The sequence below is a fragment of the Pithys albifrons genome, chromosome 14 (genome assembly GCF_047495875.1).
Source record: "Pithys albifrons albifrons isolate INPA30051 chromosome 14, PitAlb_v1, whole genome shotgun sequence".
NCBI classification, from domain to species: Eukaryota; Metazoa; Chordata; class Aves; order Passeriformes; family Thamnophilidae; genus Pithys; species Pithys albifrons.
Window position 1 is genome coordinate 2,688,009 of NC_092471.1, and position 24,440 is coordinate 2,712,448.

Consider the following 24,440-nt stretch of genomic DNA (forward strand, 5'->3'; position numbering starts at 1 on the left):
AACTGGCCTCACCAGGCAATGCTGCTTTTTTTAAACAGAGCTAATGTTTCCTTCAGACCTACAGGTTACCACATTAAACCCCACACGGAGCAGATGGAAACGCTGCCTGCCAGCAAAAGCAAAGAGGGAAAAAACACACCCTCAGCCTTTGAAAAGCCAGTTGGAACTCTTGGAAACAACTGAAAATGAAACCCACCCACCCTCTGCACATGGATTCCTCATGGTCTCCAAGAGCATCACTCACCAGCCCCTCTGCTGGAACCACAGGAGGCAGGGTAAGGACTGCACTGCCACTGACCACAGCCCAGTAAAGGGCTGGAAGTGTTTTATCCTGGAATCAATTCTAAGTTTTTGTTTTAATTACTTTCTAAGGCTCAGAGAGTGGAGAACATATGGCTGCTGTTTGAGATGTCAGTGTAGAAGTGCTGTGGGATCCTCTCTGCTGCTCAATTCACAGGTGGCAGCCTGTGGTCTAGGCAGGTCTGCAGAACGATGCCAAGGGAATAAGGACCTGATTTCACATCAGTTGCCCTGTTTGTGTAAGTCTGTGATATAAGACAGGTGAAAGACTTCAGTTTTGTTTTAAATCTAATAATAAACTGCACATGCAGCACAATATCTTCCATAAAAATCCAGTTCATTATTAAATATCTGCCTATCAATGCCAGATGCATTCTCAGCACTGGTTAGTAACACAAACTGAACACAGGTATCTTCCTGCAGCTTCAGGGAAAACTGAAAATTTTCTCACCCTACCCCAAAGCACAGCCACCCCCTTTTGGACACACCTCACTCCAAATCTGCTCTGTCAGACTGAAAAAGTGCCAGCTACATGTGGGTTACATTAGAGCTTTCTCATTTCCTAGGAGTGAATACGACAGGCAGCCACTTCAGCCACTATTACAACCTGCACTTGTGATACAGTGAAAACTGTTGCAAAGTATTAGGGGTGTCATTTTCCTTTTTCTGTTTTGGGTAAGGGGAATTTCATTGCCAGTGAAAATGAGAAGCCCATCAAACCAACATGAATCCTTACCAAGATGATTCCTACAGAGTGGCATCCATTGGATCCCCAGGGCTGCCCCTTTGGGAAGGCAAGGATGGGGTAGGTGGAGCTTACCTGCAGAAGCACTGAGGGATCTCCCCTTGTCCATAGAGAGGGAACAAGAATGGGGTGTTGCCGTAGCGGCCAAGGCACTGCAGGAATTTTTTGGTTGCCTGGAGACCTTCCAGAGTCCTGCACTGAGTCTCTGAAACCATTGCAATGGAGTGAAGGATGAAGTGCTGCAGGCTGGGGGTCAACTTCCGTGTCTGCAGGAACTGAGCGAAGGTGCTGCCCTCGTGCTCTGGGGAGGAAGCACATGGAGTGCAGGTGAAACAGAGCAAGAACCCAGAACCCAGAGGGTTAACACAAAATATAGTTCCTGGGACTGAGCTCTGAGGAGTGTTTAGCTGGAAACCAGACTTGGGGATTATCCAAGATGGTACTGGACTGCAAAACAACGCTTACACTTACATACCAGGAGATAGGGTAGGGACATAAAAGGAGGTAAGGGGCTTTGAGTCCAAAACTCTTAAAAAACTCATCCTGAAGTCAGCAAAAAACAGGAGAAGTTGAAAAGTTCATGACGAAGAGGAGCAGAAATATGACCACTGCCAAGATGAAGTAAGAGGATGTATCACCAAAATATTCCTCAAAAGGACGACCCCACCCCTGACTCCACCTGGACTCCTCCTGTTATGAATATTATAATTAGTGTTGCAATAATATGAATATTTATGTAGAAATGTTGTAATCTTTCACAGAAATTGTATAAATACCCTGACTTTTCTCTGATTAATTTGGAGCTCTGTTGTCTGGTGCAAACCAGGAGCTCCCCAATGTTGCTCTAATAAATACCTTGCTGTTTGTGGACTAAAACTCTGTCTCTAAACAACACAGGGCACAGTGTAAATGTCCACTGCCTTATGTGCTCCAACCTCTGCATTTCAATAACAAAAGCAACTGAGGATTTCAACAAACCCCATGCTGAAAATGGATCAGCCAAGTCAAGAAGTTTACTCCCAGAAGGAGAGTTTTCTCCTAACACAGAAATATCCCTCCATTAAAGTATTTCAAAATACCACAAAAGCACTGTGTGGGTCTCCAGCCTCTAATTATGGCTCCTCCTGTTCACTCTGTTAGACATGATCCAACTCCACCTCCCAATCCTGAGAGCAACTGTGGGCAAAAATCCACTCAAGTGCCTTGGGAAGCAATTTCCTGTGAATTATCCATGAATTATGAATGACACCCACTCAGGAACAGCACTGCTGGATCCACACTGACAGTGCCACACTGGATACTGATGCCCAGAAAGCCATTCAGTGTCTCAAACAAAGCTGAGAAGGTGCAATATTTATTCAATCACTTGCTGGCAACAAATGAGTGTGGATGGGAGAGCAGACAGGGAGGAAGAACTCTCTTAAACCACGACTACTGCTGACACATTTTGGAATTCAAGGGAACTCAAGTCTTCCAGGAGATGTCACTGACACATCTCTGAAAAACTTTAGTTACCTTAATAACCATTCTTCCAGGAAAAGACTGCATTTAAGCAATAGCATACATTCATTTTATTCAGAATGTATTCAGGTCTGGGGTTTGTTTTATCATTCTAAAAAAATTCTCAAGTTTTTCCTCACTTCAGACTTCTTACATAACTCCATATTTCACAGAAGAAAAGCTTTAAAAAAAAATCTTTACTCTCATGAACTCTCCCTATTAAAAGTCTGCCTTCCCACGAATGCAATGATCTCATCAAGAGCAATTTTAAATTTCTGAAGTCTTTACATTAGCCTAATCTGACTCAAAATATTCCCAACTACTTCCCAGGTTATTTTAAAATGTAGGAACAAAATCTGTTTAACTGTCTCTGGAACTAAAATAAATCTGATGTTATTTAAGTTCATGAATCAATGGGTACATTTAAAATTGATGCAGCATCTCCTTTATTCACTAATAAATTCTCCAAATACCAACTATAATCCTCACTCTGAGCACCTTCATTTCTTCCAGCAACAGCAAACTGAGATCACCTGTAATCAATAAACCACGTCAGCCTAATGAGTTTTTCCCCCTTCAGGATTTTCTGGAGTTCATTACACTCTCCTTCTCCAAATCTTACCAGATCTCAATACTGACTCATTTTCTCTTCCATATGTTTAAAATTATTTTCTCTAATGTTTGTACCTAATCTAAGAGTCTTGTTCAAGTAATCAAACCAGTATCCTAACAATTACTTCTTGCAAAAATACTGCCTGGTCAAGCTACTGCCAAGCTCCAAAAGCACTGACCTGTTTTGGTCTGCAGCTTCACTACCTGAACTCCTCCTCTTTCCTCATCATTTCTTTTTGACAGTTATTTTTTCTTTGCCTCAGTTTACTTTTAGACTCCAAGAACTGAGACATCACTGAATTCTTCTTACCCTGAGGAGCACACACCCAAAGCACCTTCCTCCTGTCAGCCCATTTCCCTCTTTGACCTGATGCTCATTATAGCTCAGATCTATTCTGATTTCCTCTCATCTGAGTGAGCCAACAATTGATAAAGGCACTTTGAACCTTCCCTCTACAACTGAAAGCAATTAAATTACATTCACTTTCAAAGGTAAAAAATTCCATTTTCTCCATTTTTGATTTTGTGGTAACATTGTAAGGATTTACACAGTAGCCAAAAAACAGAAAGAAAAATCAGATACATGACATTATTTTAAAAAATACCCAGGAGGGGGAGAAAATACCTAAAAATGATAAAAAGCATTTTGCAACCTTGCTGTAATATATAATTTTGCTGTTAAAGAAAAATGTAAATAATAAATGATGTGGGAACTAGAAGAGCAAGTGCTTAAGCAGAAGAATTTAACACCAAAGTGAAAAGGTCACAAAAAGGTCAAACTTTGAAAATGAATCCATAAAAATAAACCATGTGAGAACACAGGAGAGCCCTCAAAGTTGTGCCTGTCTGGTGGAACTCCTAAGCAGGGAGTGTGGCCAGTTCAGGGAGACACTACCTTGGTATTCCTCGGGGTGCTGTTCATAGTCCAAACAGAATGTCAGGAACTTCATCAGCATCCTCTTCTCCACCATGGTGAGCTGTTTGCTGTTGAACACATCTGCCCTAGAACAAGGCACCTGCAAAATATATTTTAATAATCTCAGATACTTCCCATACTCTGGATGCAAAAGCAATATCAGTCTGAATGCCTAGCAGATATTTTAAATTACTGTTTAATTCTATTACAGTTATTTTCTTACATATTTCTTTCCATTATTTTCTACTGTAACTATAATTAAAGTTAACAATTTTTCACAATAAGCATATTTTAGATATTTTTCATTCTCTTCCCCTTTTTACTTTCCTTCATTTTCACTTGCATTTTGACTCCAGTTAATCAACAGTCTGTATCAATTAACTGTGTTGCTATTACCACACTGAATTCTCTCATAAGCAGCAGAGAGACAAAGCAAGTCTATGCTATTAATTTTAAACTCTAAAACATGTGAATATTTAACAATTAACTGGCCTAAATATTTAGCCTGGGGCAAAGATTTATGCCAATATACTGGACTGCACAATCTTACTTTAGTTTGGTTTGGATTTTTAAAAAAATTTATATATAACATGCAAGCACTTTTCCTTTCAGAAATTAAATAAAAATCAGAAATAAGGACAAATCCTAGCTTGTTGTTCCCAAATTCTCCCCAAGCAGTTTGAAGCTGGTTGATTTTGTAGAGCTGAGCTCCCCAAGGCAGGACTGTGCCCCAGTACCTGCTCCACTCTGCCCTCCCGGAAGGCCAGAACCCGCGTGGCATTCTTGAACTCGGCGTATCTGCTCACGTTGGACTTAATCAGGAGGTCAATTAACAGCCCCCGGGAGTAAAGCAGCTGCACAGGGGGCAGAGAGAAAGGGTGAGCAAAGAGGATCAGCAAAGTACCCAACACTGTCTGTGTGAACCCTCACTGGCTGTTCCCCAAATCACCTGAGGTGTCACCTTTTCCACAGGTGAATTCCATAACCCCCGGATAAGGTTTAGACATTTCTGTTCTATTAATTTATCATTGTTGACATTTACTCTTTCTGTAAGCTACAAACATGCAATGAAATACAGAAGGGAGAGAAATATGCCTATGAACTGCAGATGTTTGGGCTGAAAAGCCTTGTGGTCTCGAGTTACAGAATATGCAGGACCACGCAGGATTCTCCAGCCAAGGGTTCCCTGGAACACCAACAAGGACACTCCAAGGAGACTCCTCAGTCCCTGGGCAGGGACATCCCAGTGCAAACTGCAGGCCTGGCCCTGCTGGCCACACTCGGCTCTGGATTTCTGCAATTCACTGCAATTAATGCCATGCCACACAGTGGGACAGAAAAAGTGTGAAAGGTACAAAATAGAATCATAGAATCATAGAATGGATTGGGTTGGAAAAGACCTCCAAGATCATTGAGTCCAACCCTTGGTCCAACTCTAGTCCATTTACTAGATCATGGCACCCAGTGCCACGTCCAATCTGTGTTTAAAAACCTCCAGGGATGGGGAATCCACCCCCTCTCTGGGCAGCCCATTCCAATGCCTGATTACTCTCTCTGTAAAGAATTTTTTTCTGATATCCAACTTAAATTTCCCCTGGCAGAGCTTAAGCCCATCGTGCCCCCTTGTCCTATTGCTGAGTGCCTGGGAGAAGAGACCAACCCCCACCTGGCCAGAACTTCCCTTCAGGTAGTTCTAGACAGTGATGCATTATCTGTTTAACCACTGCCCACTGAGGGGTGTCCTCATGGTGTCCAGGCAATGACCCAAGGAGTGGGATCGACATTTGGAACACAAAGTTTGCAATGATGCATCTTGGAGTGTCTCCACAAAGAATTTAATGAATTACTAACCAAAGTTCATTTTCCAGTTCCCAGAGGTTTGAAAAATCTTTTAATGCAGAATATGAAAAACTGAGCATTTAACTTTGAAAAAGCCTCCCTGTATGGCAGAGTACATGTACAGGGTAAAGCACAGAAGAAAAATTTCCACTGAAGTACAATTTTCAAGGCCACATCCAAATACTCTGACGTACAAAGGCAGATTTAGAGTTAAAACAGCACAACAAGTATGTCAGATTAATAGTTTCTGTTCTAAGGAAAATGCACAATAGTAGGAATTAAACATATTAGTAACTAATTTTAGTCAGCTTGTATGTTATGGATTAACTGTAATTATTTGTTCCTTCCAATAAAATTCATTACAATTCAGTGCTTTAGTCTGAATACAGAAAAGTAGTGAGAGTTTCACAGCAAAATCAAACACACAGGAAGCACTCCAGGAGGAAAATTATTTTTCATTTCAAAAACATCCAAAATCCACGTGTAGATTGATTTTCCTTTTTCAAAATCTTAGTTTTATAACTGTTTTATATCTGTTTAATTTTATAACTATTTAAAAGGATCAATTTTGCAGGTATTACTTAAGTGCCAAACTTCATAAAATTTACTTTTATGGAGATATTTCTGAGCTATGATTTAGGGTGTCTTTGGTTGCAAACAAACACTCAAGAACACATGAAGTAGCTCGTATTTGTTTTAGGATAGTAAGTCCTGCTTAGATCTGAAGATTGCCTCAAAGGTACCAGGTCACCCCCCAGAACATTTAAAAATTTCAGCATTTCCAGCAAAGTAAATACATGAAACAAGTCATTCAGTTCCTACCTTGGAAACTAAATCAATATTAAACCTTCTGCCTTCTCTGACAATCTGGGAATAGGTAACTTTCTTTGGAGCTTGGGTGGGAGTGTCTGAGGGTGCAGCCTCTGTCTGTCCCAGCTGTAGAGAGGACTCTCCAGAAGTTTCCCTCCCAGGGGTGGCTCCTGCCCCATTCCCCTCCGTGGCACCTGCTGGCTCTGTGCCCGTGCCTGGCTCTGGTTCTGTGGCACCTGCTGGCTCCAAACCCGTGCCCAGCTCTGGTTCTGTGGCACCTGCTGGCTCTGTGCCCGTGCCTGGCTCTGGTTCTGTGGCACCTGCTGGCTCCAAACCCGTGCCCGGCTCTGCCTCCCGGCTCTCCGAATCCAGGCAGGGGCTCTCCACGGCTGGACATCCTGGAGAAACCCCCTGGGCTCCCGAGGCTGCAAACACAGGCAGCTTTGGCAGTGCACCAGCTTCCTCTACACCTTCAGCTGAATCCTGACTGAGTGGAAACACAAGGGGAAAAACAGGGAAAAAGGTTTTGAAGAGTCTTAAAAACTTTGTTTAAAGTTTGAATTGCTGCCAGAATGGAAACCTCCAGCATTTCTAGGAAAAGCATTAGAATTTCTTTATCCTGACCAAATCAAGTGTACCACCCACTGAAGAACTATGGTCCTTTGACTGCAAAGCTGTAATTCATGAGGACTGTTTTTAGTGAGAAAAAAAGAACAACAAAATTTGGGTTCTTATTTCGTACATACTCAAATGATGGAAGGATCTCCAAATGAAAATCAGGACCCTCATGGTGAAACACAACACACAGCTACAGAAACAACAGCAATGTAGTATTTTAAAATAGAAACAGTAAAGTAATTTGATTCAGTGCTCCCTACAGTTTAAAAAGTCCTTCTGAAACTGAAATGCAAATAAGCATTAAGGTCATTAAGGTGAGATGCTGTGAAAACCAAGCTTGCTGGGGAAAACAGACATGCCTTACAGGGCTGGGCCTCCTTTGAAGCCATGGATGGTTCCTGCAGGTCCATGGAGAACCAGGCCATTTTGGCCCAAAGTTTAAGTGAAACCTCCAGATTCCCTTTCCAGCTCTGCCCTTGTGTTCTAATCAGCTGTTCAAGTGCCACTGTCGGTTTTGTGCCAGTGTTCCGATCTGTGCTGTGGCTCCAGCAGCACCCACAGGAGGGACATTCCCACACAACAGCCACTTTCCTCCTCACAGCATTTCTTTAGAATTCCCCTTATGAAGAGCCCTCCACTTTGAATCTCGTCTACTCTTTTCATCTTAACTTCAATGACACCTACCTCAGACAGCACTACTTTTGAACTTGGTTTAGTTTACACCACCAGCTGAGATGAATCAGATCAATGTCATTGCAAGTGAAAGGAGTTCAGCAATAATTCCACGCCATTTTTTTATCTTTATAACACAAGACATTAATGCACTGAATAAACAATTTAATCCTGGCTGAAAACTAATGAAATACGATTTTAAAGGTGACCTGCAAACACACAGCACCAAATTTCACTGACTGACAGTGTGGTTACAATCCAGGGGACAGACAGCAAGGAATTATTCAGCAAACAAACCAAAATCTCCCTCCTCCCACACCTGCAGCCTCACAGGTGGAAACAGGGGGAAGGATTTCTGTTAAAAAAGGAACAAAAACCTTGTTTGTATCCTTTAAAAGTTGCTCCTCACTTACGAAGTCATTGAGCAAAAAGGGGCTCATGGAAAGTGAGGGAGAGAAGTCTGTTTTTCTACATTAGTTGTGTATTTTTGTTTCATATTGCAGCATGAAATAACTGCAAAATACCAAGGTAAGGTAAGTGCTTTCTCAAATGGTTTGTAAAAAAGTAAATTCTGCTACCAATAAAAATGAAAGTCAGTTAAATTTTTGGGTTCTGTTTGGATTTGTTGGGGGTTTTTTCAGGAATTTAGACCATGGTGTTTATGAAAAGTGCCATTAATACAATAACTAAGAATGGAGCTATTATTTAACTCATCCTAAACCTTTTCATAACACAAAATTTCAGAGGAAGGTTTTCTTTCTACCTTCTCCCAAACTCAATGTACATTTCAATTCAATTTTAAACATACTTATTACTTTTTAAAATCAAAATAAACTGGGATCCATAATATGTTGTATTTTTTTATATCTCTCTGAAAAGCACTGGAACAGAAATGTTATTTTTACACATTTTAAACCTCTCTTCACTTCCCATCAAAGAACATGTAAATCTCCATGATTTGCAGCCCTACACATTTTTATAATGAAAGCCTAAAAACTGTATATAATATAAATTCATGACATCCTTCCTATAGGAACAAATATCCCTGAATAATGTAAGAATTGTCTACAAAAATGACCAAATTGAACTTCTGTACAGACAATTCTTCTCCTAATTCAGAAAAAAATAATACATCTGCAGACAAATTGTTGTGGAAATTTAGAATATTATCTTCCACCATTCATCAATTAATGGTACTAACAAAGGAATATCTTAAAATGAATGTGTCTTATTAATGCCTTGTAACAGCAACCCCTTCAGATAGGTCAAATGAAAAATTGCCAACCAGCTGGTTAATTTATTCAGCACAGGTGTTCACTATTTATTTTTCAGCCATTTGCCTTTTTTCAATACAGCTTGCTGTAGACACAGTATTCTTTTCCTTTGATGGATGCACTTTGTTCTAAGGCCATTCATTTCAGACTTGCACTGTGTATATTATACTGCTACCCAGCTGTTTATTCTTTCAAAATAAATGTTTAATGGTTACTTCATAGGAGTTATAAAAGTTGAGCAAAAACAACAGAATCCAGCCAGAATGTGTAAATTGTCACAAACACAGTAATTGACTCTCTCAGAAAGTTTCCAGTTCTTTTGGAGAACTTTTTCTTTGCTGGGTTTATTAATCTTATCATTGGTCCTTGTGGGTTTGGGGTTTTTTTGGTGATAACAGGACAGACAGCTCTGAGCTGCCAAGATGAGTTAAATCCCTAAAAGCAGAATCTTCTGGTTGGTCCTGACTCCTCAAGTATAATCTGACTTCTCCAAAATGTGAAACTCAGTGCCTGGGGACTCGTTTGTGAGCCAGATATCAGCTGAAAATCATACACAAAGTTGAGAGTCTGGGAAACCTTTAAATCTGCTTTACTGCTGGTTCTGAACAGCACAATTACAGCATTCAAGTGATCCTGCTCTAAAACAAGCATTACATTTTCTCTGCAGTCAGGCAGCCATTGCTGTGCAGAACTGAACCCTGAGCAGGCTCAGTCTGTGTGACCTGCACACTGTATCAGTCTAATTCACACCCTTTTTTCCCTCTGCTTATGATGTTTACAGAAAGAAATACATGTTTCTATAGGAGTATCTGTCAACATTTCATTTAGCTCCCTATGATCTTTTCTAAGGGATTCAAGGTGAAACTCACACAACTGTCTCAAAGAGCCTCTCAGGAATTCAGAAGAGTGTTCAGTTCAGTGCAAAATCCAGAAGACAAAAATGATAAATAAATAAATAGTTCAGTTAGTTAAATTTATATTCAGTGGATTTAACTTCAGTAAGTTCAATTCATTGCATATAAAAAGGACAAAAGGCAAATATTACTTTATCATTTTAGCACAACTAAGGATTCAGAGACTCATAGAATTGATTGGGTTGGAAAAGACCTCCGGGATCATCAAGTCCAATCCTTGGGCCAACTCCAGTCCCTTTACCAGATCATGGCACTCAGTGCCACGGCCAAGCTCAGTTGAAAAACCTCCAGGGATGGGGAATCCACCCCCTCTCTGGGCAGCCCATTCCAATCCCTGAGCACTCTCTCTGCAAAGAATTTTTTTTCTGCTCTCCACCTTCAATTTCCCCTGGCAGAGCTTGAGCCCATCGTGCCCCCTTGTCCTATTGCTGAGTGCCTGGGAGAAGAGACCAACCCCCACCTGGCCAGAACTTCCCTTCAGGGAGTTCCAGACAGTGCTGAGGTCACCTCTGAGCCTCCTCTTCTCCAGGCTAAACACCCCCAGCTCCCTCAGTCTCTCCTCACAGCACTTGTGCTCCAGTCCCTTCTCCAGCCTTGTTGCTCTTCTCTTCTCACTTGGGTTGGAAGAGACCTCTGAGATTATCAAACCCAACCCTTGATCCAACCCCACTGTGATTACCAGCCCAGGGCACAGAGTGCCCTGGGCTGGTAATCACAGTGGAGTTGGATCAAGACATGGTGGATTCTCCATCCCTGGAGGTGTTTAAGAGGACACTCAGAGCCACATCCAGTCCCTTCTTCAGCCTCGTTGCTCTTCTCTGGCCCCGCTCCAGCCCCTCAATCTCTTTCCTGAACTGAGGGGCCCAGAACTGAACACAACACTCGAGGTGTGACCTTATTCCTGTATTTCTACAGTTCTACTTACTCGCCGAAACAGAAGTCCTCTACATGTTGAATAGTTCTGTCCTTCCTGCTCAGAGGAATGGCTTCCTCATCCTCAAGGATCAGTTTTCTCCAGTCTTCACATTCATCACCGAGATCTGTCTCTTGCTTATAAAGAACAATTAAAAAGTTACATGTTGTGCTGTGTGAACTTGAACTATAAATCTCTGCAGTCTCAAATCGTTTGTACCATCTAATATAAGAAAAAAACAACTGTCTTAATGTTTTTTGTATTCAGATTTTTGAGTCAAAACAGAGCTGGTTGCTTTTTGCATCATGCCAACATTTATATACAGTATAGGCTCTGGTAATCTGAAAATACACTGAATGAAACACAAGCTTTGGTAGAGAGTTGGAGATAACTTTGACACAATCTCCAAACAGACAGGTTTGCCACAGCCAGGCTGGTTCTAAATTTTGTGACAAAACTCTTTGAAGGGAGACCATGGGGAAAACCACCAGTGATTTGGGTATTAATCTGTCCACACAGGAATCTCTAAATCATGTCAGAGAACCCTGAGAATAAGAAGTTGTGCCACTGAGCAGCTCCCCTGGTTATGGAACCACAGTGTGATGAGACTGAGCTGAAACCCTTCCATCCTCTACAGCCCAACAGGCTCCAAATGCTTCGTAAATAACAGGAACAGCCACTTGCTAACACAGCCCAAGAGCTCAATCTCCTGAATAAATATCCTCCTCAGGAGATTTCTGGTGGACTGTCATGAATTAGATAAACTTTGGTCACTGAAAAATACACTATCAGCATTAATCTCTTTGTCCTGGTTACAGAACATTTCAATGGAAGGATCCAGTAAAGAAGGATCAGCTGAAAGCAAATGAGAGAAACAGGAGGGACTGAAACAACAGAGTGGAAAATAATCAAACAGGAAAGGGAAAAGACCAGATTATCATTTACAGAAGGTGCTGGGAAAGGAGCTGAAACAACAGACTGGTTGCTTTTGTACAAATTCAAGAGCTCAGAAAGTATGAGTGAGCACAAGACTGGTCTCAATAATAACCACATTAACAACCCAGGCACAGCAGAGCCTCAGAATGCCAGGCCAGATGGGTAAGGCTCAACCAGTAAGGCTGGAAACTAGAAACCTCTTTGATCTGTCAAATTACCAAAGAGAAAGAGCATTGTGGTAATTTGTCTTGTAATAAATCATGCAAACAACAGAGATTTAACGTTAAGGAACACTAAAAAAAAGTGATTGAAGAAATTTTTACCTGATTTTCTTTAATCCAGGACAATAACCCAGAAAAACTAAAGCTGGCCCAGTTTCCACCATAGTAATTTCTCCTGCAAATTAAAAAAAAAACAACAGAAAAACTTGATGGACAGATAAAAGACAGCCTGTTCAGATTAAAGAAAAACCAAGCAAGTCAGAAACATTCAAAACATTTTCCAAGGGAGATTTTTCAGATGCAGAATATATAAAAAAATTGGTATTTCACAACTCTCAGTAAGATGCAAAATTTCCCTGTTTCCTCATTTGTATTCACCTCTGACCAAACAGACTATGTCCAAAATTGAAATGTTTGGAGGACAAATGGATAATGCTGAGGAAAGCACATGGGATGCTGTGAGGAAAAGGAAATGTAGGTAGTGCTGCTTCTTGGCCAAGACTGACCCTCTTATCCATCATGTCAAATAAAGGAAAGTTCATTTTACTGTTTATTTGCTGAACAGATTCTGCCTATTCCAGACTGTGAAGATGCTCTGGCAAAATCCTTACTGAGCTCCATGTACTGCAGGTGGAGCCAAAGGAACTGATTTGTACAAAATGACCATCCCTCCTTGAGCAATTCCCAGTTTCTATTTACCACCTTCTTGCTTGAAAAAGATTAGTGAACTTCTTTTAAATCACAGAAAATTAATAGTTCTGTTGTTAAGCAAAAGAAGTCCATGCTCACCTTTTAAAAAATTTTCTATCCATTTCTCTAAACATCAGTCAGATTAAGTCAGCTTTTGCTGCCATGCATGGCTCATCTTAAATATTTAACAGCCCTGAGAGGAAAACTAATAGACCAATTACATTTTTAAAAATCACCAGTTCTTGCAAAGTAAAACAGTCATTTCAGGATTAAACTCTGTTTTCTGGCACTGTCTGCTGGCACTTCAGGAGCCTGAAAAATACCAAAAATACCCTCCTGAACGGTTATCTAATTTTACTGCACACACTAAAAAAAATAAAATAAAACTTAGGGAGGAATATGGGGTTTGCATTTTACAGAATAATGTGAAGGCTGTTAAATCCAATGACCTTAAAATCTTATCAAAACCTCCTCCGCTTTTAAATTGCCGAGATGAGTGTGATAACAGCGCAAAGCTGAATTCAGGTTAGATCTCCTGCCCGGCTTTACGATGCGATGCTTCTGACAGGGCTTATCTGCGCTGACAGAGCCGTCATTAGGAGTGTCAGCCCCTGCCGGCACCGGAGGGGGATGCTCGGACCGCGGTGCTTACTTAGCATATGAAGGACAGATGTCTGCTGGGCAGGCTCTAATTGGGCCTGACTACAAACTGACCTCAAAAAGGCTTTCAGCTCCTGCAAGGCAGCAGTGAGGAACACAAACAGGACATCTTGTGCAAAGACAACAGAATGCAGCATGCACTGCACACAGGTGGCTCCAGCAGCAGAGCCTGGTGTTCCAGGCCATGAGCTGGGAACCATTCCTTGTGGTTTGGATCATGGAATCATAGAATGGATTGGGCTGGAAAAGCCCTCTGAGATCATCAAGTCCAACCCTTGGTCCAGCTCCAGTCCCTTTACCAGATCATGGCACTCAGTGCCACGGCCAAGCTCAGTTGAAAAACCTCCAGGGATGGGGAATCCACCCCCTCTCTGGGCAGCCCATTCCAATCCCTGAGCACTCTCTCTGCAAAGAATTTTTTTCTCATCTCCAACTTCAATTTCCCCTGGCAGAGCTTGAGCCCATCGTGCCCCCTTGTCCTATTGCTGAGTGCCTGGGAGAGGAGACCAACCCCCACCTGGCCAGAACTTCCCTTCAGGCAGTTCCAGACAGTGCTGAGGTCACCTCTGAGCCTCCTCTTCTCCAGGCTGAACACCCCCAGCTCCCTCAGCCTCTCCCCAGAACCACAAATTCCAACCCTCTTTAACAAGCAGCTCATCCTTCCCTCGCTGTGTCAGTGCCATGGCTGAGCTTACAAAGAGCTGCTGTTTGGGGCCACACAGAACACCCCAACGAGGATTAAATTATTAAATGCCCAACTCTGTCAGATTTCAGTCCATGGTTACCCCCAGCTTTGTTCTACCAGCCAATGGTGCAGGTGAACTTCCTGATGCTTGTTAATATTCCACAGAATAAAAAGTTCAATATCCATGCATTATCTGTCACTTCTGGAATTTCCAAAAAACTCAGCCATGAAGATTTATTTTTAAGGAAATCTGCTGCTTTAGCTTCAAGTTTCTTGAATATGGAATACAATCTGGCTGTCAGAGCAAGCAAGGCCATTGATCACAGAAACCACAGAAAACACCTGCCTAAAATTAGGAGTGGGTTTCTTGAGCCTATACCAATATAAGGCCAAGCATATTTAGGAAATTTGAAGTTACAACTTTCAGTAAGGGAAGTTAATATGTTATTTCACAGACAGTTACAGCACTCTGTTTGTGAGCTGCCAGACATGTTTGACATGAACATTCCTCTGTTCATCAGGTGGGTTTTCCTTTGAAACTTTTTTTTAGCCCCTGTTTAGGTGACCCAGTCTTTGTTGGACAAAGCCCTGACACTGCTGTGAGGCTCCATCTGTTTTGAGGAGATGGAATGGCCCTTTTCCAATGGAAAATGAGTGGCACTGCCCTTCCTTTGCTCTGGTGTCTGAGCCCCTGGCCAAGCTGGTTACACCACCCCAAATATTCATCTTCTCCTGAAGCAGCAACTTCCACATTTTTTCACCCTGGAATTTTAATTACTTTCCCTGCCTTATGTGATGAATCAAATGGCTTAATTTTCGCATCTGAAAACACTACAGGAAGAAGACAGACGAGACATGATTACTGACATAATGAGCAAAGATTTTAGCAAAGATCTCGAGGAGGAATTCTGAAAAGAGCTGACTAATGGTTTTACAATTAGGAGTCCTTTGTAACCAAATATTTTTGTTACAATTGCCCTGAAGATGAACTGAGGAATTCCTTATAGTAATGGTCAAGATCAAAGCCTAATTAAAGCTAAAACACTGTCCCAAAATCTCAAGGACCAAGCTCCCCACTGCTCTTGCTGTATTAGCAAACTGCAAACATGGATATTCTCTCCCTTTTTTTAGGGTTTTAATTCAATTAATCCCTAATTAAGAACAGGAAACATTTTGAAGGTGTAACAGCAGAGGCAGAAACTATTTTTTCTACAAAGTTAGACAGAGCACAGACATTTTCTTCTTCTACTATACATTATTTCCTGGATCATATTTTCTCAAAACTCCTCTTGTGTTACCTGGACTTTCACAAACTATTCTGAGCTGGAAGAGACCCACAAGGATCATCGAGTCCAACCCTTAAGTCAGGGGCCCACACAGGGGATTGAACCCATGACCTTGGCATTATTACAACCAAGTTTTTTTCACCTAAACAACAGAATTGCTGCTTTTACTCCACACATTTCAGATCTTTTATCTGTAGTTCAGAGCAACGGAAGAAGTACTGAAACCGTTTTGCAAAGTTTTGGAAATGTATCCCAGATACAAATTTACCTCTGCAAAAAGTTAAATTGTCTCTTCTCCTATATTAGCTTGTGATTTTTTTCTCAGTTACTAACATCATTTTTCTTCAAATACTTTAAAGAATCAGCAAATCCAAGTACAGAACACTGAAACCACAAATTGTTTCCAACTGATTAACAACCTTGGAAGCTGAACCAGGAGAGTGTCTAAGGTGTTCTTTTGAAGGCAGGCTGCAGTTTGAGAAACTGGACACTTCTGAGAGCAGGAGACACCAAAGGAAAGGGAAGCAAGAAGAGGAAAAGCGTGTGCTGGGCTGTGCTGCTCCCAGGCCGTGTCAGAGCCGCCAGGGTGGAACACCCGGAGCTGGTGATGGCTGGGGAAAAGCTGCTGATGCCTCAGGATTGCCCAGGCGCTGCCTCCATGTGTCTGTCCTGCCCTGGATCTTCGGAGAGAAGTCCTGACCCATCAGAGCCGCTGTCGCTTCCAAAGGGAGTCGCTGCCACATCGATTTTAAGGGGCTGAACACAAAATGACTTATCACTTCAAACCTATAAAGTTTTGTGGGTGAAATTCCCGTTCTGGCACAGGGATCATGTGGAAGAGAAGAGAAGGGGCCTGCACTTCTGGCCTTTCAGGGAAAAGGGTTTAACCCAAACAGCTCCTGAGACCCCTCAGCCCAACCAAAGGGTGGTGTGATGGTGGCAGCCCCTTGTGCTACACCACAATATGTCCTGGGACATGAACATGAACCCAGGTAACCACCATGGACCAGCTGAGACCACGTTTTACTGACAGCTTTGGAGATCATATCCTGAACCAAAATAAATATAAACCCAACTTTTATAAAAAAGGTTAAAAGATACCAGAATTCAGAACTTCCCCCTAGTTTTCTGCACTGAAATTAAATAATACCTTTATTTTTCTTGCAAGAACAATTCACCTGCTTTAAAAACCAACCTTTTCACCCTCTGGCTGCTGTACTAGCACAGCTCCCTCACTGCAAGATCCAAAAGAGGCTGAATGCAGACACAGGTTCTACTACAACATCTATCTTACAAGTTCTGAACAACAGTGAGACAGATTGTCTAAAAAGATGTGGAGCAAACCACAAAAGCAGGAGGCTTGGAGGGGAGAGGCCCAGCACAATTTTGGGTGCTCAGATGGAAGAATTTTGGACACAAGAACACTCAAGCAAAGTAAGGTCAAAACCAACAAGGGTAACAGGTGTCAGGAAACAAGACATGCCCAGGTTAGTCCTTGCAGAAAATGAGTTAAAATTCTGCATCTTGACACTCCTTTACCTTTAATTAAATTCTACATGGGAAGAAAAGTAAGTCCATGAGGAAGGACATAGACAATAAAACTACAGCCTACAAATGCTGTATTCCAGATGCTGAAAATCAAACACAGAATGGAGCAAAACATCCTCACCTCTAACTGCCCCATTCTCAGTACCCAAACTAGTACATAATTACAGAAAGACATAATTATAAGAGGCAAACAAGCAAAGGACCAAAAGTAGAAACGTTAGCAAACCTTCAGGAGAAAGTCCTTTGCATAAACACAATTAGTATGGGAAGTACATTCACTTCAAGTAATCCATTTTTAGTCTTATCTACCTTTCTTCAGCAACTTCAAGTTTAAACTAAGTGCCAATCTCCACATTTTAAATTGCAAATTACTTTTCTAAATCACTTAACAAATATCCTTGAAATTTCACATGTCAACAGCTCATTAATATCTCCAGTAAATGTAGCTCTCTGAAAAGAACCACAGATTTTATGTTTATTGAGACAGATAGCTGGCACAGAGAAATAGAGCTCCTTCAATTACTAGTTGGCAGAGCTAACTTGAGTTTAAAATCAGTCTGCAGGAATTTATGGCAACACTGCAGTGAAGTGACTATTTTGAATAAGATTAGCTCCTGCTGATGGCGAGGCTTGGACAGTGTTGATAAATCAAACTTAGAACTTAGTATTTTATAACAAGCCACTTCAAAACTCTCTCCCATAATCACCTGTGCAGTATATTGTGATAAATGCAAACAGGGCTGGGGATTAAAAGTAATAAAATGAGGTACACAAGGTAATGAGTGCAAGTAAACTATAAACAAAGACTTTATGCAGATACACTTTCAATGCCTTGTGCCCAACTTAACTCACACCTTTGTAAGGAACAACAGATTAATCACAGCAGCAACACTAACATGTATTTCCTTGTTTTTCCTTATAGTCTGAGATTTAAAATGCATGATCCTTAAAGAAAAGAACAACATACATTGTTAAAAGTGATATTCTGAATATAAGCAGCAGGTTTGGTTGATGAATTTCCAATTATGCTGTTACCTCAGCAAAACAAAACTTGAAAATTCATCTAGAAACAAGTATATTAAACTAGACAAAGTAAATAAAATGTTTTAATTTAGATGAATGTCTGGCAACCTTTCAAAGAATCAGCTCTTCACTTAGAATTCAAATGGCATCAGGTGCTGGTTTCCTGTTTGTTTTGGAGGCATTTTTGTAATAACTCTTAAACAAAAAAAGCAGATGGCCTGAAATGCCTCCCTGTTTGTAGGGCTGGGGTTGTACAGTACAACCATTTCTACTTTTCTTGGCCAAGGTGTGGATTCCAGACCATGCTCCAGTGGGCACATACACCAATTAAAACAGCAGTTATTGACATGAGGGAAGAACACCTTGGTTAAAAACACCTTTTCCTGCCCTTAGTCTGCACTGGAGTTGGGAAATAACTCCACAGGAGAAAAGAATCCAATGTGAAGGACTTTATCCTCATCATAAAAACATGTGTGCATGTAAATAAGCACATTTAAGTGAAAGAGTAATGAACAAATAACCTGCATTCCACACTTCTAACGGCTGCCCCTGTGACTCTCCTGACAGCTCTCCAGCACAGCTGAAAAGAGCCATGGCTAAAGGAAATCACAGTTCCCATGGCTAAATTACTCCAGACTCTGACAGCCAAGGGAAACCAAGCACAGAAGTGACTCTCACCAAACAGAAAGCAATGAGTGTCAGGAGTGAGAGGGAAGGGCACCAAACCTGTGACCATTCCTGCCTGCACCAAAGCAGGAGCAACCACAGCATCCTTCACCACAGCCTTTCCAAACTCCTGAGCCAGCCAGGCAGAAACTGCCCGTTCTGTTGAAGGAAATCACCCCCCAGAATAAGACAGAGACAGAAGCAGAACATCATTTGATGCCAGAGGAGCACCAGAGAAGTCCTGCAGCACACACAGAGACCTGTCCAGCCAGTTTAACTCTTACACAGGGAAGTCACGGGAGGAACTTACGAATCCACATGCAGAACTCTCTGGCCACTCCTGGCACACGCCGCGGCAACGATGGATTCGGGCAAACCTGGAATGACAGGGCAGTTCTTAGAACTTCATATGCTGAGATAGATTAAAAATTGAAATGAAGACAGAGCTTGATCAACTCAAACAAAAGGAATTTGACAATGTGAGTCACTGCAATTTTTAACAGTCTCATGCTACCAAAATAATGAAAACTATTTTGTGTTAACATTTTCTTATGACTGTCTTGAATGCAACACTTTTTTCTCTTTTTTTAGTAACTGTGTGGCACATGTCACTTGCAAACACTACTGAGTTAAAGCCTGGCACCAGTGTCTTCTCTGGAAACCCTGTGATCATGAACAGACTGAGCACTTGCCTGCACAAGGGTACCCAAATTTTAGTGGGATGCTCTGTCACTGCATCCCTCCTGATGCAGACAGGTATCACCTGAGGGCATTTTTGTGTACTTTTGTTCATTTCCAAATGTCTGACATAAAGACTGTGGTTGTCCTTAAAGTGATATCCCTATCAAAATCTCCCACATCATGAATTACACTCTGTCTAATCAGTGTGTTTTCACTATATTTAGAAAAAATATGTAGTAAAAAAGCACACCAAAAGGCTGGTGATGTTCCTCTACCAGAAATACATGCTTGGAATGGCACAGGATGCCATTTGGAAGCCTAATAAATAAATGAGGCTGTTCTGTAATCTACTCCCACTCAGCAGATTTCACATGCCCAGCTGGGTGACTTGGATCTCTGGGCAGGTTCAGGAAAGCAGGACAGCCCCTGGCACCAACTCCACTGAAATCTCTTTGCAAATGATCTACTGGCTGTTTGAGCAGGTAATTCAGTAAGAGCATAAACATTCTAAGGGACTGGTATTAGGAGACACTTAGGCCACGTATTCAATTAAGGGATGAGATTAAACAAAGTGCAAGGAGTGTTGGCTGATCTGATTTACAGCAGCGAGAGAAGCAGCTGCACAACTGCAGAGACAGAACTGGGAGTGCAAAGCAGGTGTGACAGAGCACTGTCCTCCTTGGCTTGCTTCCTGGCAAACACCATCATCTCCAGCAGAATTCCAGGCCTGTTCCAGCTGCCTGTTTCTTCAGAAGGAACGCTGCCTTCACAAACTAATAAAGCATCACATGTTGCAAATGTGATGATTCATTTAAAACACATGCAATTTGTTAAATAAAGGTTATGGGATAACTGTACTACTTAGAAGGCAGCAGCTTTCCCTTACAGCAGAAGCTGTTGGACTTTACTGGGATATTAAACACAATTTAGCCCTCACAGAGCTAGGAACAAATAATTCTAAAGAGCTGAGCTGGTCTTTACTAATTCTAGAACCCAAAATGCAGTCTAGAAAACACCTCTTGGGACTCAGGTACACCAGACCAGAGTTTCACAAACTCCTTAAGCCAGCAAAGGCAAACACAACCATCAAAGTAGGGAGGTTCAACCTTTTGGCCCTTATGCTCTGCCACTCCTGAGCTCCTTCTGCATCAAGGAAAGGGTCAGTTTTTGGGAGCAGTTCCACGGTGCTGTCCAAAAGTACAAACACTTGGATCAATACAAAGAAGGAGGTTTAAGACAAGTATGAGGATTTCCCAGGTAAGGAGCTACAACTTCCCTTCAGATTTTCTGGTTTCAATGTTACTATTTTGATGGACTAAAAGAAAATCCTCTTCTGAACTGATAAAGCAGAAAAAGTGACAACAGTTTTGCATTGCTGACCTTCCATGGCAAGGGGAGGTTTGCCATGTAATTAACCTCCAGGAGTAGAAAGAGGGATGAACAATCACACCAGTCCCTTGGGCATTTGTTTCACAGCCTAGAAAGGCCAATAGTCTTTAGAGCGGAATTTTTGGAAGCAAGAATTCAAAGCACAGACCTCTGTGAACCAGGAGCAAACCCTTCAGTGCCACACACCCTTCAGGACTGACACACACTGACCACGTGAGAGCAGCCCCACGTTCAGCTGCCCCCCGGGTTTATGTACACGTTTCATTTCGCTCCCTCCATAAACTATCTGGAATAGGATCTACAACTACTATTTTGTTGGGAGTTCCTGAAAAAGGTTTTCTTTCCCTCAATAGGGGCCAGAGAGTATTACTCTAGAAATGGAATTGAGAAACTTGTTTCTCCTTCCTTATTGATAAAAGCCACTGAGAAAGTGTTGTAAAACATCCCCAGTGCTGCCTGGCTGACCTGGGCTGGAGTTATAGCCACCAGGGCATAACTGATTGCTTTAAGCTTGATCCAATTGATACTGTGCTGGAGGTCTGTTCTTCCATTAACCTTGGATGAAATTGTTCCCTGAATTAGCTTCCTTGCTCTTGAAAGCTGGCATCAATTTTCTTCACCAACCCCTTGCTTGTGAGATACCGTGGCCTGCCTCGTACCCACTGGGGACAGTGAGGCTGAAAGGCGAGGCCTGTGAATTCCTCCTCCTGGAGAGGCTCTCCAGCAACCTGAGGGAGCAAAACACCATTTGTTCCTGGGTGACAAAACCTCAGTAAAGCCAACAAAATAAGTACCAGTTTCTGAATTCTCTTCCCCAACAGAAATAAAGGCAGACAGAAAAGAGGCAGCTCTGTCAAATGAAGTTTCTCTTCCACGAGATCTGGACTGCAGGATGGCCACTGGACAAAAGCCTTTCCCAAGAAAGAACATTCTGGTAAACACACCATTATCATATAATTATAGACAGTTCCCAGATGTGTAGGACAAATCTAATTAGGAAAAGCTTCCTTACAGAAATGGTAATTTATGAAATGACAGCACAGGAAGCTGAACTGTCTCCTACTGGATGCTCACAGTTGTGCAAAATAGTTCCCCTTCACTTGACTCAATAACAAAGAAATATCATATTTTTAAATTGTTCCTACTCAGAAACAGCTTTCTATTCTGGACTTTGATTCATCAAAAACTCTAAGCTGGATTATATCCAGATTTTCAAATGTGTTCAGAGCTCACTGCAGGGCAGAGCACAGTCCACATTCTGAAGTTTCCCTTGTGCCTAATGAGTAAATAAAGCTGGGCATCTCCAGGCTGTTTTCCTTGTGAAGATTATTGTAACACTTCCTGCCACTTATCCCTGTTGGGGAACAATCAGCTGCTGGTTTGGCCAGCCTAAGGGATGAAAGATTCAGTGCAACAACCTGTGCCACTCACAATGTGTTTGCACAGGCAGCTGAGTAGTAACTTACACTACCAAGAAAAGCAAAATCAAAATCAGAATCTACACCCCCTTTTAGATTATTACTAAAGAATTCTAAGATTGTAATGCTACCAAAATCAGTAATCAAATTCCTGAATCATCACTGCCCCCTGGGACAATTAATTTAACCACTATTTTCCTACTGTATTAGTTACTGTGAAGCACAGCACACATTTTATTTTATCTGAAATGAAAAGGGCTGCTGCAAAAGAACATTTGCTCAAATAAGGTTCCAAATCCAGACAATTTTTAGATTTGCAATGGTATTAGCAGGAAATAAGAAGTCTGAATAGGAATTACATGATCCAACCACAAGAAAGCAGCATCAGATCCAGACTTCAGTGTGTTACACAAAAACATCTGGCAGCATAAAAGGGATTTATGTGGAGGAATAAGGACTCCATACAATTCTTGTATCAATTTAATGTGCTGACTCAAGAGTTCTTCGTGTTTGAGGAAGAATCAATTCAGAAAGAGCAGTGCTTTCCACCAAGAAATACAAACACTTTGTGTTTCCTGGCCCTTTCATATCCCCCCTTTGGAATACTTACACCTGAAATATTTGCATCATGTTAATTGTCCTGCACTTCATTACTCTTTCCAGAAACAACAAAGATAAAGAATTTTCCTTCATCAAGGAGGACTGGTTAGTACTACGTGGAATCTCCCTCATCATTCCTTAAAGCCATTGCCCTCTTTGTCCACTTACTATTCTCCATTTATCAGAGCCAGTATTAAATGAGCCTCTCTGCCTTCTCAAGGAAACATAAATTTACCATTTCAGTGAGGCTGGACGTTCCATCTGCACACAGACACAGGTGTAAAATTAGTTACTGTACTCATTAGTGGTCTCTGGACGGTCACCCCATTCTAACAGGTACAGTTTCACAGGTGACACCTGTCCAGCAGGTGACACAGTCCCTGCCTCACTGGAACACAGAGTGACCCCACTGCAGTCTCTGGTGCTGGCCCAGGAGCGATGGATGGTCCCTGCACACGGGCTCTCCTGTGTTTGAACTTCTTGCTTCCTCTTGGAAAGAAGGCGAGCAGATTGAATTGTACCACGCTGGCTCTAATTAGACTAACGAACGTGGTGGCATGGCCATGTCTGTGTGCAGGACCTGAGGCTGTGGGACCAATTTTTGTGCTAATGCCCTGGGAGTGCTGTGACTGGAGGGCTGCAGCAGGGATGGAACATGGCCCCCAGCAGGTACAGAGCACCAACACGGGCTCAGGGCAATCCTCTGGTGAGGAAAACAGTCCCCTCAGACAGCACTGGCTCTCACTGCCACTGTCCGGGCACTGTCCCCTCAGACAGCACCGGCTGTCACTGCCACTGTCCGGGCACTGTCCCCTCAGACAGCACCAGCTCTCACTGCCACTGTCTGGGCACTGTCCCCTCAGACAGCACCGGCTCTCACTGCCACTGTCTGGGCACTGTCCGGGCACTGTCCCCTCAGACAGCACTGGCTGTCACTGCCACTGTCTGGGCACTGTCTGGGCACTGTCCCCTCAGACAGCACCGGCTCTCACTGCCACTGTCTGGGCACTGTCCCCTCAGACAGCACTGGCTGTCACTGCCACTGTCTGGGCACTGTTCGGGCACTGTCCCCTCAGACAGCACCGGCTGTCACTGCCACTGTCTGGGCACTGTCCCCTCAGACAGCACCGGCTGTCACTGCCACTGTGTGGGCACTGTCTGGGCACTGTCCCCTCAGACAGCACCGGCTGTCACTGCCACTGTCTGGGCACTGTCCCCTCAGACAGCACTGACTGTCACTGCCACTGTCTGGGCACTGTCCCCTCAGACAGCACCGGCTGTCACTGCCACTGTGTGGGCACTGTCCCCTCAGACAGCACCGGCTGTCACTGCCACTGTCTGGGCACTGTCCCCTCAGACAGCACTGGCTGTCACTGCCACTGTCTGGGCACTGTCCCCTCAGACAGCACCGGCTGTCACTGCCACTGTCTGGGCACTGTCCCCTCAGACAGCACTGGCTGTCACTGCCACTGTCTGGGCACTGTCCCCTCAGACAGCACTGGCTGTCACTGCCACTGTCTGGGC

General features: G+C 42.6%; 1 protein-coding gene across 1 annotated transcript in view; it reads right to left on the reverse strand.

The window, feature by feature from the left end:
• Positions 1–24,440, reverse strand: part of CHM (CHM Rab escort protein) — a 55,486-nt gene that overhangs the window by 25,434 nt on the left and 5,612 nt on the right. Inside the window, exons 2-8 of the mRNA XM_071569402.1 lie at positions 19,139–19,205; positions 12,373–12,445; positions 11,126–11,250; positions 6,735–7,209; positions 4,811–4,927; positions 4,053–4,173; positions 1,121–1,346 (exon numbers count right to left, since the gene is read on the reverse strand). Of these exons, the coding sequence (XP_071425503.1) occupies positions 1,121–1,346; positions 4,053–4,173; positions 4,811–4,927; positions 6,735–7,209; positions 11,126–11,250; positions 12,373–12,445; positions 19,139–19,205 (1,204 nt within the window). The remainder of the gene's footprint in view (positions 1–1,120; positions 1,347–4,052; positions 4,174–4,810; positions 4,928–6,734; positions 7,210–11,125; positions 11,251–12,372; positions 12,446–19,138; positions 19,206–24,440) is intronic.